This window comes from Phaseolus vulgaris, chromosome 1 (genome assembly GCF_051622355.1).
Source record: "Phaseolus vulgaris cultivar YP4 chromosome 1, ASM5162235v1, whole genome shotgun sequence".
In the NCBI taxonomy this organism is placed as follows: domain Eukaryota; kingdom Viridiplantae; phylum Streptophyta; class Magnoliopsida; order Fabales; family Fabaceae; genus Phaseolus; species Phaseolus vulgaris.
In genome coordinates, this window is record NC_143498.1 from 34934214 (window position 1) to 34948102 (window position 13889).

General features: G+C 36.2%; 2 protein-coding genes across 3 annotated transcripts; one reads left to right on the top strand and one right to left on the bottom strand.

The window, feature by feature from the left end:
• Positions 1–322: 322 nt before the first annotated feature.
• On the top strand, positions 323–6701 carry LOC137813920 (MIF4G domain-containing protein / MA3 domain-containing protein). The gene is made up of 13 exons (XM_068616402.2): positions 323–559; positions 670–764; positions 862–1681; positions 1769–1836; positions 2396–2478; positions 3051–3150; positions 3231–3316; positions 3403–3485; positions 4195–4322; positions 4412–4513; positions 5231–5524; positions 5616–5738; positions 6026–6701. The coding sequence occupies exons 1-13, from the start codon at positions 556–558 to the stop codon at positions 6407–6409; spliced, it is 2370 nt and encodes a 789-aa protein (XP_068472503.1). The 5' UTR covers positions 323–555; the 3' UTR covers positions 6410–6701.
• A 1778-nt stretch (positions 6702–8479) lies between these two features.
• LOC137813921 (5-methyltetrahydropteroyltriglutamate--homocysteine methyltransferase) lies at positions 8480–13478 on the bottom strand. Of its 2 annotated transcripts, none has more exons than XM_068616403.2 (12): positions 13395–13478; positions 12232–12585; positions 12051–12138; positions 11627–11754; positions 11150–11541; positions 10894–11057; positions 10348–10428; positions 10085–10251; positions 9893–9998; positions 9492–9742; positions 9197–9398; positions 8480–9104 (listed from the first exon to the last, which is right to left on the bottom strand). In XM_068616403.2, exons 2-12 carry the CDS (start codon positions 12579–12581, stop codon positions 8742–8744), a joined length of 2292 nt encoding a protein of 763 aa, XP_068472504.1. In that variant the 5' UTR covers positions 12582–12585; positions 13395–13478; the 3' UTR covers positions 8480–8741. The 2 variants fall into 2 exon arrangements, with proteins under 2 accessions (XP_068472504.1, XP_068472505.1); XM_068616404.2 differs by having other exon boundaries at positions 13273–13478.
• Positions 13479–13889: the final 411 nt, after the last annotated feature.

Below are 13889 nucleotides of genomic sequence, written 5' to 3' on the forward strand. Positions count from 1 at the left end.
ATTAATTTCATAAATTAAAATCTAAAATTGAAAATAATATATTTCAAAAAAATAAATCAAGAAGTGGTTATTGAGTTTCGGAAATAAAAATAAAAAAACAAAAATTAAAATTCTGTTTCGGATAAAAAAAATTCGAAATTGAAAATAAAACATTCTGAAAAAAAAATCTGAAAAAGAAATTATTGTGTTTTGGAAAATCCAGAAAAAAATGAAAACATTCCAGATAAAAAAAATCCGAAATATAAAATTTCGTTCTGGAAAAAAAAAATCCAGAACACATATTTCGGAAATCATTTTTAAAGACAGTTTCGTCTTTTCCGCTGGAATTGGGTGCAGGAAGCAATTGTCTTGATGAAACTCACCTAAGCCTGATGTAATATTGGGCCTTCAATTACGGACCCAATAAACTGACCTATTGCCCAAAGTTCAAACCCACCAATAACCGTCTCTCTCAGAGTCGTTCTTCTCCGTCCTCCGTCCGCACCGGCGCCACAAGCCCACTGCGCCACCGTACTTCTAAACACTCTTGTCTCTACTTCACGTCCGAACCAAACCATGGGTAACCCTATTCCCTTACAACCTCTCAAAATTTCTAATTTTTCACTTTTCCATTCAATTCTTAGCAACTTCAATTTTTTATTTTGTGTTTTTGAACAAACTACGTTTCAGATAAACAAAGCGCAGAAAAATCACGTCGGGAACGAAGGAAAGAGTCCCGCTTGGCAAAGAATGCATCAAGACACCAATCCTGGCTCCTCCACCAGGTAATTCTATACTACCATGTCTTTCTATTTTTTAGTTTTATGCCTTGTTTTCTTACCAGAACAATGAGAATTTTAATTTTAATTTGTTGTTTTATAGAAATCTAGAGCTACGAAAAAACATGGCAGTAATTCAGAGATGGAACCTAAAAGCACACCTGACACATCTGTTAGTCCTAGTGTCAAGGAAACACAAGTAGAGAAGTTAGAGTCTTACTCTAGGAAACATGAGATAGATGAAGAAAACATAGTGTCAGAGGAAGATCAGGGTGGTTCTGTTGCAAAGAAAATGAAGAAAATGAAGAAGGGTTCTGGCAAAGGTTCCAGGAAGAGCATGTTTGAGATGGGCATGCAGGATGTTTCTATAGCTGCTGAAAAGGATCTAGAACTGGAAAGGAAACTTTCCAAGAAGCTAAAGGTGAAGGAAGGAAAATTGAGGGGAATGGATGATGGGCTTAACATATTAATTGAAGGAATGTCTTCTTCTTTTGATTTTATGGGAGAGGGGGAGGTTCCTGGTATTGATGAATTGCCTGTGAAGAGATTGAAGAAGAGCTTGTCAAGTAAGAAGGACAAGTTGTCGAGGAAAAGAATGAAAGCGGAAGCAATGGATGATGTATCAGGGCATGTAGAAACTTCTAATGAAGATGTAGAATTGGATGGTGTTCCTGGCAGTGAGCCTTCAAGGAAGAAGCATAAGAAAAGGAAATTGTCAGGTCGGCAGCAGGAAGACAATGAAGAGGATGAAGCTATTGGCATGTCCAAGCCTGTGGAATCTTGTGGAATGGAGGGGAAATTGGGCGACACTCCATCTAAAGTTCCGGAAAAGAAAGCCAAAGAAAAATATATAGCGCCTCACTTGAGAGCTCGTGCTGGCAATGAACCTGAAGAGCATACTCAAATTCGAAGACGTGTGCGAGGTAGGGAGGTCTGGCTTGTTTTGCCTTTTGCATTTCTTACTATTTATCATTGATTATTTGAATTTCTACTTGAACTTGTTTCTTCAGGTCTTCTTAACAGGCTTTCTGAATCTAATGTTGAGTCAGTTACTGGGGAATTGTCCTTGATCTTTCAGGTATGTTACTCATAGGCATATAGTAGTCTTGAAATGAATGCTTGTTTGATTTCTTTTAACAAAATTCAAATGATTTTGTTTTAAAATGGATAAAAGAAGAGCTGGGAAAGAGAATGTAAATGATTCTAGGAAGTCTTCAAAAATAGTTTGTTTCCCCTTTTTGTTCCTATTAATATTTTTCATTTAACATTTTATAAATTAAAAGAGGATGTCTTTTAGTATCATATGACCCACCCATTTCTATAGATAAAGTGATTAATCTTATAAAAGAAATTTGACCTAGTTTGTCATTTCAAGTTTGAATTAGTTTGGAAGTAAAGTGCCAAGACCTTTTGTGAACATTAGGGCATAGATTGATAACTTTGATAAATTAGACCAAGTTTCATTTTTTTTATTTCTGAAAAATCTTGGTTGTCTTCTCCCACAGAAAAATGGTTATCATTTTGTGCTACTACTTTTCCCCTACTGTTTATGCTTTAAAATTGAACCCTATAGCATCATATTAACTAATGGGAACTGCTATGATAGTTACTTAACTAAGATATGTAATCTGTTGCAGTCTGTTGCTCGTAGTGTTGCTTCACAGATCATGACTGAGGAAGTTTTGGCATCCTGTTCTGGTGGTCCCCGTGGCAATCAACAGTTAAGGATTTTTGTCCTTCTATTTTAATCTTATTTCCCTCAGTGAAGTTGCTAAATCCTTGATTTTTTTGTTTTCTATGTTCGAAACAATTTTATCATCTCTATTTTGGTTATAGGAGAAGGTCAGGAAATAAATGAAGATATTCAATCAAATTTAGTTGAGGTATTAAATGATAGGATAAAACCTTAGATTCAGATGCTCCAATCAGAAAATGTGAAGACATACAAAAATAATGACATAGGAAAAGGAAGAGGCTTAGGATATTCTGTCAGATGAGAAGGGAAAACATGGTTGAAAATGCTTGTTTGACAATGATGTCTAAGATATGATTAGATACTCCTGTGCAGGACTCTGTAGTTTAGAATAATTAATCTCGGGTGTTGAGGTTGAGGCCATTGTTATTTTTGTAAAGAATGCATTGGGACTCTGAAAATATTTTTTGGTCTTTGGATATGTTAGATTTTTCCTCCTTGATCCTCCACTAAATACTGGTTGTCCCCTATGTCAATCTCAACTCCTGTAATTTTTCCTGGTGTTGTGTTCATTGTAACTGACATTTTTCCTTATGAAGGTATGCTGCTGTTTTTGCTTCATTTGTTGCTGGGATGGCATGTTTGGTTGGTGTTGACTTTGGTGCAAAGTTTATGGCTTCCTTTGCTAAATGCTTTGAGGTATACTCCAGATCATCTTTTGCTCTTATAAGTGTTTTAGAGATTACAAAAGTTATAATCTTCATATGTTTTCTGCCCAGGATGAGTACAATAAAGAAGACAATCTCTCCTTGCGGAATCTTACTCTTCTTTTATCCTATTTATGCATATTTGGAGTCTGTTCTAGGTTGGTAAACCGGACTGCACCAATCACTTGATATGAACTTATTTTAACTACATTTTTCTTAAAATGTATCTTGCAATGCTTTTCAGTGATTTAATATATGACTTTCTGCTTATGCTGAGCAAGCGTTTAACTGAGACAGATGTCTCAATCATTTTGGCATTGTTACAATGTAAGTGTTCTATCATTTTTAATTCCATATTTTTGGCGTGTACTTAGTTCTAGTTAGAATTTCCGTGTATGTAATGGTAGAGGTTTATAGAGAAGTTACTTAGTGATCCTTATCTCTAACAGACTGCTAGATCATTGTATTCTTAAGCATTTAAAGGAAGTACCACATTGAAGTGATTACTGGTGAAACAGACACCTTCCCCTTAAGCTTTTTGTGCTTTGCTGATACCATTTGCACTTTGTTGGTGTTGCATGGGACAACTTTGATATTGATGCATATATTATAAATGTCTAATTTTCAAGTCTAAATTTTAGCTTTTGACCTGCTCAAAAGCACTTGTGCATGTGGCTAACTTTTAATATTGTCCGATAGCTACAGTCATATAGTTCAATCTTTGGTTTGTTCATAGAGCTAACCAATCTTGACTGTGGTTTCTTCACACTGAGACTCTGAAGCATCGTCTGAGTTGTCTAGCTGACACCACCTAGTGGGAAAAAGGCTTTGGTGGTGGTTGTTGTAAATTTATGTGTTTTTTTACCTCTTTCCTCCTCTCTTTGCTCATACATTTATTTCCTTTATCTCCCTGTTATCTGTGAACTGATGATCCCATGCAATATACAGTAGCATGGCTACTTTTGGTATGACTTACATAGGAACTTGATCAATGAGTGAACCATATGACTTATTTTTATTTTATTTGTCTGAATAGGTTGTGGGATGAAAATAAGGGTTGATGATCCAGCTGCCATGAAAGATTTCATTCTTAGCGTTCAGAATACATCAAATAAGTTGAAGACTTCTTCTGGAGATGACAGTCAAAAGAAAAATAGCAAAAGAGTGAGCATGCTTTCTTTTATATAAATAGAAAAGAAAAGTACTTTTTTCCTACAATTAGTTCAACTCTGATTACTTGGTAATACTTGTAGATGGACTTCATGCTTGAAATTATATGTGACATCAAGAATAACAAAAGAAAGCCAAATGAGGACAGTGCACATCACACTCGGATTAAGAAGTGGTTACAGAAGGTCCCATTCTCTAATTTGTGTTTTGTGGCATTGTCTATAGTTGAAGTTTCTTTTTCCAAATATTACCTGTTATGTTCCATTTTTTTCTTTCAAACTAAAATAAACCCCTTTAATTTAATCCATAAAAAATAAAAAGAAAGCTAAGTTACATGTGGGCTGTGCTTTGCTTAGACAATCCTTTATTATTTTTCTGGATAGCTTACTTGGTCATCTCAGAAAGGTTGTTCCTGTGGCTGTGAGCATCCTTGCTGCAAAAAAATGCTAATGTTTCTAAGATCATTCTATGTACTTTCTTTTCTTTAGAACTATTCAAGCAAATATAATCGAAGATCCAAGCTTAGGTATTATGTGGTTTAGCGTCTATAACTGTTTAAAAAACTCTTGGCTTGTTGAAAGACAATGTTGAGTTTAATTCTTATGATGTTGGTAGTTTCAAAGCACATGATATTTTGTATAATTTTCAAAGGTGTTCAGTTTCTTCACAAGATCAGCCTCAAATTATTTTGCTCATTTTAAAGAGAAGATTCTTATTCTTGTTTACTAACTTTCCAGAGTAAATCTGCCTGGTAGCTCTTAAGTTGATCTGTGCTTCTTTTAGTTGTTGTCTTCTGCTCAGCATATATGCAACGGGAAAAAAATTGTGATATTCATTTGAATTTCTGTTATTCAAAAGGCACTCATACGTCCATCAAATTCTTAATTAAAATTTGTTTTCAGTTAAGGGTTGATGACATTTTGATTAGAGGGCTTAAATGGAGCAAGCTACTTGATCCTAACAAGAAGGGCCAGTGGTGGTTGTCTGGAGATGCGGCTTCTTCAACAGTTAATGTTGAAGAAGTTGCCGACAGAATAGACAAAAATGTTCTTGAAACCCAAAGAATGCTCCAGCTCGCTGCTGCTCAAAAGATGAACACAGATGCCAGAAGGGCAATCTTTTGTATAATAATGAGTGGAGAGGACTATATTGATGCATTTGAGAAGCTTCTAAGATTGGAATTACCAGGCAAGCAGGTAATGCAATCTTTTATTCCCTTCGTCCTTTCTTTTCAGCTTAGTAATGTGTCTCAATTATATGGCTTTTCCTTCTTGTGATGATATACAGGACAGAGATATCATGCGGGTTCTTGTGGAGTGTTGCTTGCAAGAGAAAGTTTTTAACAAGTATTATACAGTTCTGGCTTCCAAGTTATGCGAGCATGACAAAAATCACAAGTTCACTCTACAGGTATTGAATTTCTGCTTGATGTGGGATTGAGACTTGAACTAAATTGTAGAATTATGTAGTATTTGTCTCATGAATCAACTTTATAGCAATCTATGCTTAGGAAGTGGAATTTGAACCACTTTATTTTACTTGATGGCATTGTGATAATAGACTAATTACTATTATAATTTTATTAATACTGGTTTAACCTGGGTTGAATCATCGAATTTAAAAACATTGATGATAATGCATTAATACTCCTGTGTCTGTATCAATCTGACATTGTTTTCCTATGCATTTTTTTGCAGTTTTGCCTGTGGGATCAGCTTAAGGAGCTGGAGTCAATGCCACTAATGAGGTCAATGCACTTAGCAAAATTTGTGGCTGAAATGGTTGCCTCTTTCACTCTTTCCCTTACTGCTTTGAAGACTGTGGATCTGAATGATATCACCTTGTTGACACCAAAAAGGATCATGCATTTCCGCATTCTGTTTGAGGCCATTTTGGAGTATCCTGAAAACTTGGTATGGAACATATTCACACGTGCAGCAGTGACCCCTGAACTTGAAAGTCTTAGGCAAGGCCTTGAGTTTTTCATTAAGGAGTACGTTGTGAAAACCAATAAAGATCTAACTCAAAAGTTCAAGTTAGCAAAAAAAGCTCTTAATAATGTGGAAGGAGTGTTGAAGTGAAATTAAAATTTGGATTCTACCCAATTTTTAGCTTAAAAACTCTATCCTTTTTTTTGTATCACGTGAGGTGAAGAGGAACTGTTATTATACAGGAGGAAAATTTGTATTGTCTTGCCTTGATTAGTTGTTGTAAAGTATTTTTGAATGAAAACTGCAGAGCATGCTAAAGCTTGCCCAGTATACTTACTTTAAGTACCAAAGCTTGAAACTGAGGTTTAGGATTTGTAAACATTATAGAGAAGTAATGTTATCTCTTGCAGAATCTCATATTATTTCTGTAGTTTGGTATAAATCCTTGAAGCTAAATTGAATGTAAAGATGTTGAAATTGGTTCTTGTAAAGATGTTGCATATATTTATGACAAAATTAAATGCTTAAGTAAAGTCTCAGCATGTTTTATCAAAAGATTTTTTCAACATGCTTAAGACTTAACGTTAGATGTTCTGAATTCTGTAAGATAATTAATGAATATTAATGATAAACATTTCACAAGTACATCTCTTAGTAGTGTAAAAAAAATGTGATACAAAATGACATGCAGTAGAACAATTTATACAACATAATGTTGTATTATGACATGTAATAAATAATGAGATAAAAAAAGTATTATACAAATAATTAATGTAAGTGCGTAAATTATGTTTATTTAAAAAACATATTTCACCTAGTTTGTTTTCAGGTTTTGAATTTTAAATATAATTTGTAAAGTGTAGCTTATTTAATTAAAAGAGTTCAATTAATTTTTAAAAAAGGCCTTCGGATTATTAGTTTTTAAATTATAAGAACTAACCATTCAATTCAACCATGTGATTCATTACAATTGTCAACATCACCCTAGTTACTTTCATCTTTTATTGCAATTGGTTTTGTTTATATTGTCATTTCTTGCTCTCACAATTGTATAACTTATCTGTTGTTATTGTCATCACAATAATTATCATTATTGTAAAACTAACATTGCTAACATTAGATGAAGACTTTCGCCTCATTATTCTGCTCCCCCATAGATGCGATATGTAATCTGACCCAAAAAAAAATAAAAATAAGAATAAAATTAGTTATAAGAAAGTGAGATGTATGTTTATATTTAGTTTTTATGTTGTCTAAACTAGTTATTTCCTTAATTATGTGTTTTAATGTATTTTATGAAGAACTTTTTGTTTAACGAGTATCTATTATATATAACTTTTAATTTAACATCTAATATTTTATAAAAAAATTATTTATTTGACGTCTTTTTCCCCATTTTTTTTAATTTGTAATCCTTCAAAATTTACTTTTATTTTTTTAATTTTCAAACTTACAAAATGGAGATAAATTGATATCATGTTATTTTATATAATTGAAACATAAATTAAACCATAAAATAACATTACAAAGTAGGCTACTTATTTAATACTAAAATCTAAAATATCACGAATATCAGAAGAAAATAATCGTTGAAATATGGAAAACGAGATTAAATCCAAGTAATTGAAATGTGGGAAAAGAAGTATTAACAAACGCTTGTAACATTGAGCACGAGCACGATGGTTAAAGAAAGTGAACCACACTACTTTAACACACTCGTGTTCGAAAATCTTGTTAGCCTTAATATTATTCCTTCTGCTGTAAATAGAAGGCTAACAAGATTTCCGAGATCGAGTGTATTAAGGCACTTAAGAGATGTGCTCAATATTGATGTCGTGGTCCATGGGGAACACCAGATACTCTTTATATCTACACAATACAGAAACATTGTTAGTCAATTGTAGTCGGAACAAAAAATACATTTCATACTTCCTTTTCCAATTTCTCTTTATCCTATTACTTAAGTAACTGCTTTTTCTTGGAGCTTGCTTCTTTTACCCTTCAATTTAAACACTATGCTTTGGGTAAATGCCTCAGTTGCAGAAAGAGCTGTGTTCCCATTATAGGAGGTCAGGTTACACAGGAATGTTTGAGGACATACCAAACAGCTAAAAAGGCTTATCATATTGGATAAAAAACTCGGGAAACCTTTTACTAAAGGTTTTGCGCAACCAGTTAGAAAGCTGCATTTTGAAATACTGAATTTAGATACTCATGTTATTTGCACAAAACTGGTAAAATTTCATATCGATAAGGGGATTGCGGCAAAGCCGCAAAATACAACAGAAATTAGGGAAAACGGGAGTTGGGAAAAAAGAGGGAGGGAGGGATTGAGGGGAGAATCAATTGCTCACAGAGCATATGCTAAAACATCTAAAATATTCCACACGCAGTTATTGAAACAACCAATATAGAAAATTTCCCTTTGTGGTGTATATGAAGCAGAACCAATGACTTGTGAGATTCTACTTCCTTATCCCATTCACTTGGCAAGTTCGTTGCGGATTTGTTTTGCTGCGGCCACCATGTTGGTGAGGGCTGGTTTCACCTCTGTGTACTTACGGGTCTTGAGCCCACAGTCGGGGTTGACCCACAAGATGTTCTTCTCCAGCACTGCAAGCATCTTGTTGATTCTATCAGCAATTTCCTCACTTGGTGGTATTCTTGGGGAGTGGATATCGTACACACCAGGGCCAATTCCAGCACCATACTTCACACCTTCACGGAAGACTGAGAGGAGCTTCTCATCAGAACGAGAGTTCTCAATAGTGATAACGTCGGCATCCATATTGATGATGGAGTGGATGATGTCGTTGAAGTTGGAGTAGCACATGTGAGTGTGGATCTGTCAAGAAGAAAAGTTTATTATTCAATGTAAAATAGGATGAAAAGGTAATAATAGTAATAACCCAGTGACTTGTGATGATTCCAAAGTACCTGAGTGGTGTCCTGGACGCCAACATTGGTGATTCTGAAGGAATGAACGGCCCAGTCCAAGTAGTCAGCTTGCTCCGATTTCCTCAGTGGCAGACCCTCTCTCAAAGCAGCTTCATCAATTTGGATCACAGTAATGCCAGCCTTTTCAAGGTCTTCTACTTCGTCCTTGATAGCCAGAGCAATCTGATAGGTGGTTTCAGATCTGCAGAAGGATTCATAAACTATAATTAGAAACAACAGTGTGGTGAATATTGTTACTACTCCATGTTTACAAGGGTGTGGACTTTATGCATACCTAGGTTGATCGTTTCTAACAAAGGACCAGTTGAGAATGGTAACAGGGCCGGTAAGCATTCCCTTCATTGGGCGTTTGGTAAAGCTCTGAGCCAGAGATGACCAGAAGACGGTCATTGCCTTTGGGCGGCTCACATCACCATAGATGATTGGTGGCTTCACGCAACGAGATCCATAGGACTGCACCCACCCATTAACAGTGAAGGCAAAGCCCGACAACTGCTCACCGAAGTACTCAACCATATCATTCCTCTGCAACGAATGGCTTTCACAATTAGTTTGGGGTGCAATTTTAGAATCAGCATTTTAACAGTAAGTACAGAAAATCTAGCAAGACTGGTTGCTCTACAGAAAAAAAAAAGTGGTGCTGTAACATTTAGACATTATGAGATGAGAGCTGACCTCTGGCTCTCCATGAACCAGGACATCAATATCAAGCTCTTCTTGAAGTACCACAACTTTGCGAATTTCCTCCTTGATTGACGCAACATATTCTTCCTCGGAGATCCTGAAGAAAACAGCATGATGGTCAATAAAAGAAAGGCACATTATCAATGAAAATAAGACAAAGATCAGCAGTCTCAGCATGCTCACTTGTTAGCCTTGAACTCACGGCGTACCCTCCTCAGTTCTACGGTCTGAGGGAAGGATCCAATGGTGGTGGTTGGAAGGATTGGAAGGTTAAGCTTCTTTTGTTGAGCATCCAGTCTGGCACTGACATTTGTTGCACGGCGATGATCTGAACCCTTCAATGCAGCAGCCTGAGAGGAAAGAAAATTAGAAGCCATGAGTAACAACAGAATACATCTTACAATATATCCATATTAACAAAGAGAGCAGTTGAAACAAGCACTCACAGCCTTCTGAACAGCCTCGTTATTCACTCTTGGAGAGGACTTTCTTGAAGCCTGAGCTGCAGCATTAGCAGAGAAGAAGGCCTGAAAATGAAACCATGGAATATTTTATATTAGTGAATTGTGTGATGAAACAATATTTATTCTCATGGTTCCAAATTAATCATGACGAATAGTAGATATATGGCCTGCCGCTGGCGCTGCACATTACAATTGTATGCTGTTTTAATTTACAGCTGCTAAGGTACCCAAAAACTGAATTTTCTTAATTGATTCTAATGCTAATGCATGTAGTACACCTTTCTTTTCTCTCTATTTAATTCCAATGATAGATCCACTCTTTCAATTCTTTTTGAAATAATAAGAAAATCCTACTCGCCTTTTTATAAAATATGATTTTATTTTAACTTAGTATTTATAACGAAAACCTTCTGAGGGCATGTTGAGACATTTGGCCACACTAAATAACAGTGCATTTCTCAGGAAACAAACATAATCAAATAATATTAATAAAATATAATATTTCATTAAATTTCAGATGAATATTACCTCATCCTTGTTGCCAGACAAGGCCTTAGCCAATGCATTAACTTCAACAATTTTTTGGGCAGCAAAAGCTAGCCATGACTTGATCTCATCATCCAACTTGGTCTCATTAACAAGATCAACGGCAGTGTGAAGAAGGGAGGAGGAGGTAGACACAACAAGCTTATCTGCATACAGTTTAAATAATAGATACATCAAGCAACTATATTAACTGTAAAAGCATCCCAAAATTCAAAGTGAAATGCATGCCAATAAATACCTTTGCCCACGACGCCCTCAAGACCCTGCAATGTAGCGAGAGAAGCAGCAAGGTCGTTAGCCCAGATGTTCCTTCCATCAACCACTCCAGCAAAGAGGTATTTTCCACTTGGAAATCCACCCTTGATCAAATCAACAGTCTTGGTTCCACGGACTAAATCAAATCCATATGCAGTGACGCCGTTCAGAGATGTGAGAGTCTTGTATGTCTCAGCTGGGATGTCAGCAAAGTAGGTCTCAATAAGAACATTCAAACCAGACAAAGCAGGTGCAAGTTCTGCATATGCATCGGTAAATGCTTGCAACTTGTGAGACTCAAGGTCCAAGACAAGGGTAGGCTCATCAAATTGAATCCATGAAGCACCAGCTGCCTTAAGGTCAGCAATAACTTCCCTGTGTTATTAGTCATATAAGCAAGTTAGACAAATAGCATGAATATACAAAGAAATAATAACACCCAACAAATTAAAACTCTTACTTGTAGACAGCAAGAACTTTGGGAAGGAGAGAGAGGAGAGAAAAGGATTTCTCGACACCCTTGGCAGGCTTGGAGAGCAACAAGTATGTGACTGGGCCAACGAGGACGGGAATGGTCTCCACTCCAAGCTGGAAAGACAAACAAATATTCGATGATAATGTTGATATACACAAACACATGAAATGAGCAAAGAAATAAATTTTATCACAATGACCAACACAGGACAACGTACGAACACAAAAACTATGCAACGGAACAATTCCCTGTCAAGCACTGGCTTGGCCAATGTAAACCAGAAATTCAAAAAATACGAAAATTAACAGTCATTTCTCACATTTCACCCTGATCTAAATAACATCTCATAAAAAAACAAAGCTTCTCTATGATAAGATAACGCAAATGGCCTTTCAATTTTAACACATACCGCCTTGGCCTCCTTGTATTCCTCAACAGCCTTGTGAGAAGCATAGGTGAAGTTCACATCAGGTCCCAATTCAGGGACAATAAAGTGGCTGGATCAGCACAACAACAGTTCAGTAATCAGATCATTACAATACAACATTAATAACACAACAGTCGCAATATCAGTAGGCATCATCACTTACTAGTTGGTGTCGAACCACTTGGTCATCTCCATAGCAGGCACGGTAGCATTACCTCTGGCCATGGAGAAGTAGGTATCAAAACCAATCTCACCACCGGTCCAGCCATACCTTGGAGGGACGGCGCCAAGGGTAGCGGTGGCATCAAGCACCTGATCATAGTAAGAGAAAGTGTTGCTGGGGATGTACTTGATCCCAGCATCAGCCATCTGCTTCCAGATGGATGCCCTGAGACCAGCAGCCACCAACTGCAAAGCCTCGGCGGTGCTCTTGCCATCCCAGAAAGACTCGAGAGCGAACTTAAGCTCTCTCTTGGGACCCATGCGGGGGTATCCGACGATATGAGATGCCATTGTTCTGTCGGAACAGATCAACTCCCAAATCAGCTATACACTCCAAAACCGATAACACAATACACATGCAACAATACTAAAAAATCATTTCACTAATATCCGTGATAATACATTTTGCAATATTCATAGATCAAGGCTATAATTTCTCATATCAAGTGCTATAAACACACTGCCTATAACACTCTCTTCTAAGAAAGTTCTTACTTAAAATATACTGAAAAACACAAAATTATAAGCAAAAAGCATTATATAATAAATAAAACACACATAATTTTATGATTTATACTAAATTTCGGTCAATAACAGAAAACTTTGGTTAGTGCGTGTATATGGATGTGCTTGCTAGCATTCCTCATATAATGACACATACAACAACATTCGGAGATCATTAACAAGCTGACACTAACACGGTATCATGGACGACTATAAAACGAGATTCGCACTCCCTATAGACATCATTTCAAACTCATTCCGGGGAAGCACGGTATAACACATGCGTACAAGTTTGAGCAAGTTCAGAGAAGTTCACACTAGCACGAAAACAACGATTTAGTAGCAGATTTAAAGAGAGTGACAAAAACAGATAGAAATCATAGCAAAATGGATTCAGATCCAGTAGATCTAGGCATTAGGAGAAGAAATAACAGCAGATCTAGGACTAGCACAAACATTGAAAGCCGGTGAGCATTACGTTTTATTATAGATCTGAGGAGAATTAGGGAGCGAAATTGAAGTGGTTCATAGAAGAAAACAGAGTAACGGAAACCGAGAAGTGAAACAGAGTGTGATAATAAGAGGGAGAGAGTCTCGAACCTTGAGAATTAGTGTACGAGACTGGTTCTGTGTGTGGCTTCTTCTTAGCTTCTAATGAGCAAGTTGAAGCCGAGAACAGAGTGCGAGGTATAAGGAATGGTTTGCGGGTTTATTTATAGGCGTTTAACGCCAGATCTGAGTCGGTTCCTTTTCTTTCACATTTTCTTTTCTCTTCTTATTAATTACTTTCTATTATTAAGTACGAATTAATCAAATAAATTTTGAAAGGTAATATATTATTATTTTTTTTTAATTTCTTTTTGTGCTGGTGTTTGTTGCATGCTGAACGGTGAAGAATTTGTGGGTGAGAAACGGTTTTATATCTACTGGCTTTTGTGGCTATTAGCAGCTGGTGAAAATGTGAGAACGCGCATATCACAGTGCAGTCTTGGGAACTTGCCAGAAAAACCACAAACACCCTTTCCCACGCATTTTCTATTTAGCAGAATTTGTTGAATATTTTAAACAAACCTTTCTGCAACTTTTATATTTCTT

Bases quoted from the DNA above. Each gene is read 5' to 3' on its own strand.
- LOC137813920 (XM_068616402.2), top strand. The intron at 4,323-4,411 runs GTGAGCATGCTT...TAATACTTGTAG, and splicing joins AAAAGAAAAATAGCAAAAGA to ATGGACTTCATGCTTGAAAT. The intron at 5,739-6,025 runs GTATTGAATTTC...ATTTTTTTGCAG, and splicing joins ATCACAAGTTCACTCTACAG to TTTTGCCTGTGGGATCAGCT.
- LOC137813921 (XM_068616403.2), bottom strand. From the start codon at position 12,581: ATGGCATCTCATATCGTCGGATACCCCCGCATGGGTCCCAAGAGAGAG. The intron at 12,139-12,231 runs GTAAGTGATGAT...GTGCTGATCCAG, and splicing joins AAGTGGTTCGACACCAACTA to CCACTTTATTGTCCCTGAAT. The intron at 9,999-10,084 runs GTGAGCATGCTG...TGTTTTCTTCAG, and splicing joins CGTGAGTTCAAGGCTAACAA to GATCTCCGAGGAAGAATATG.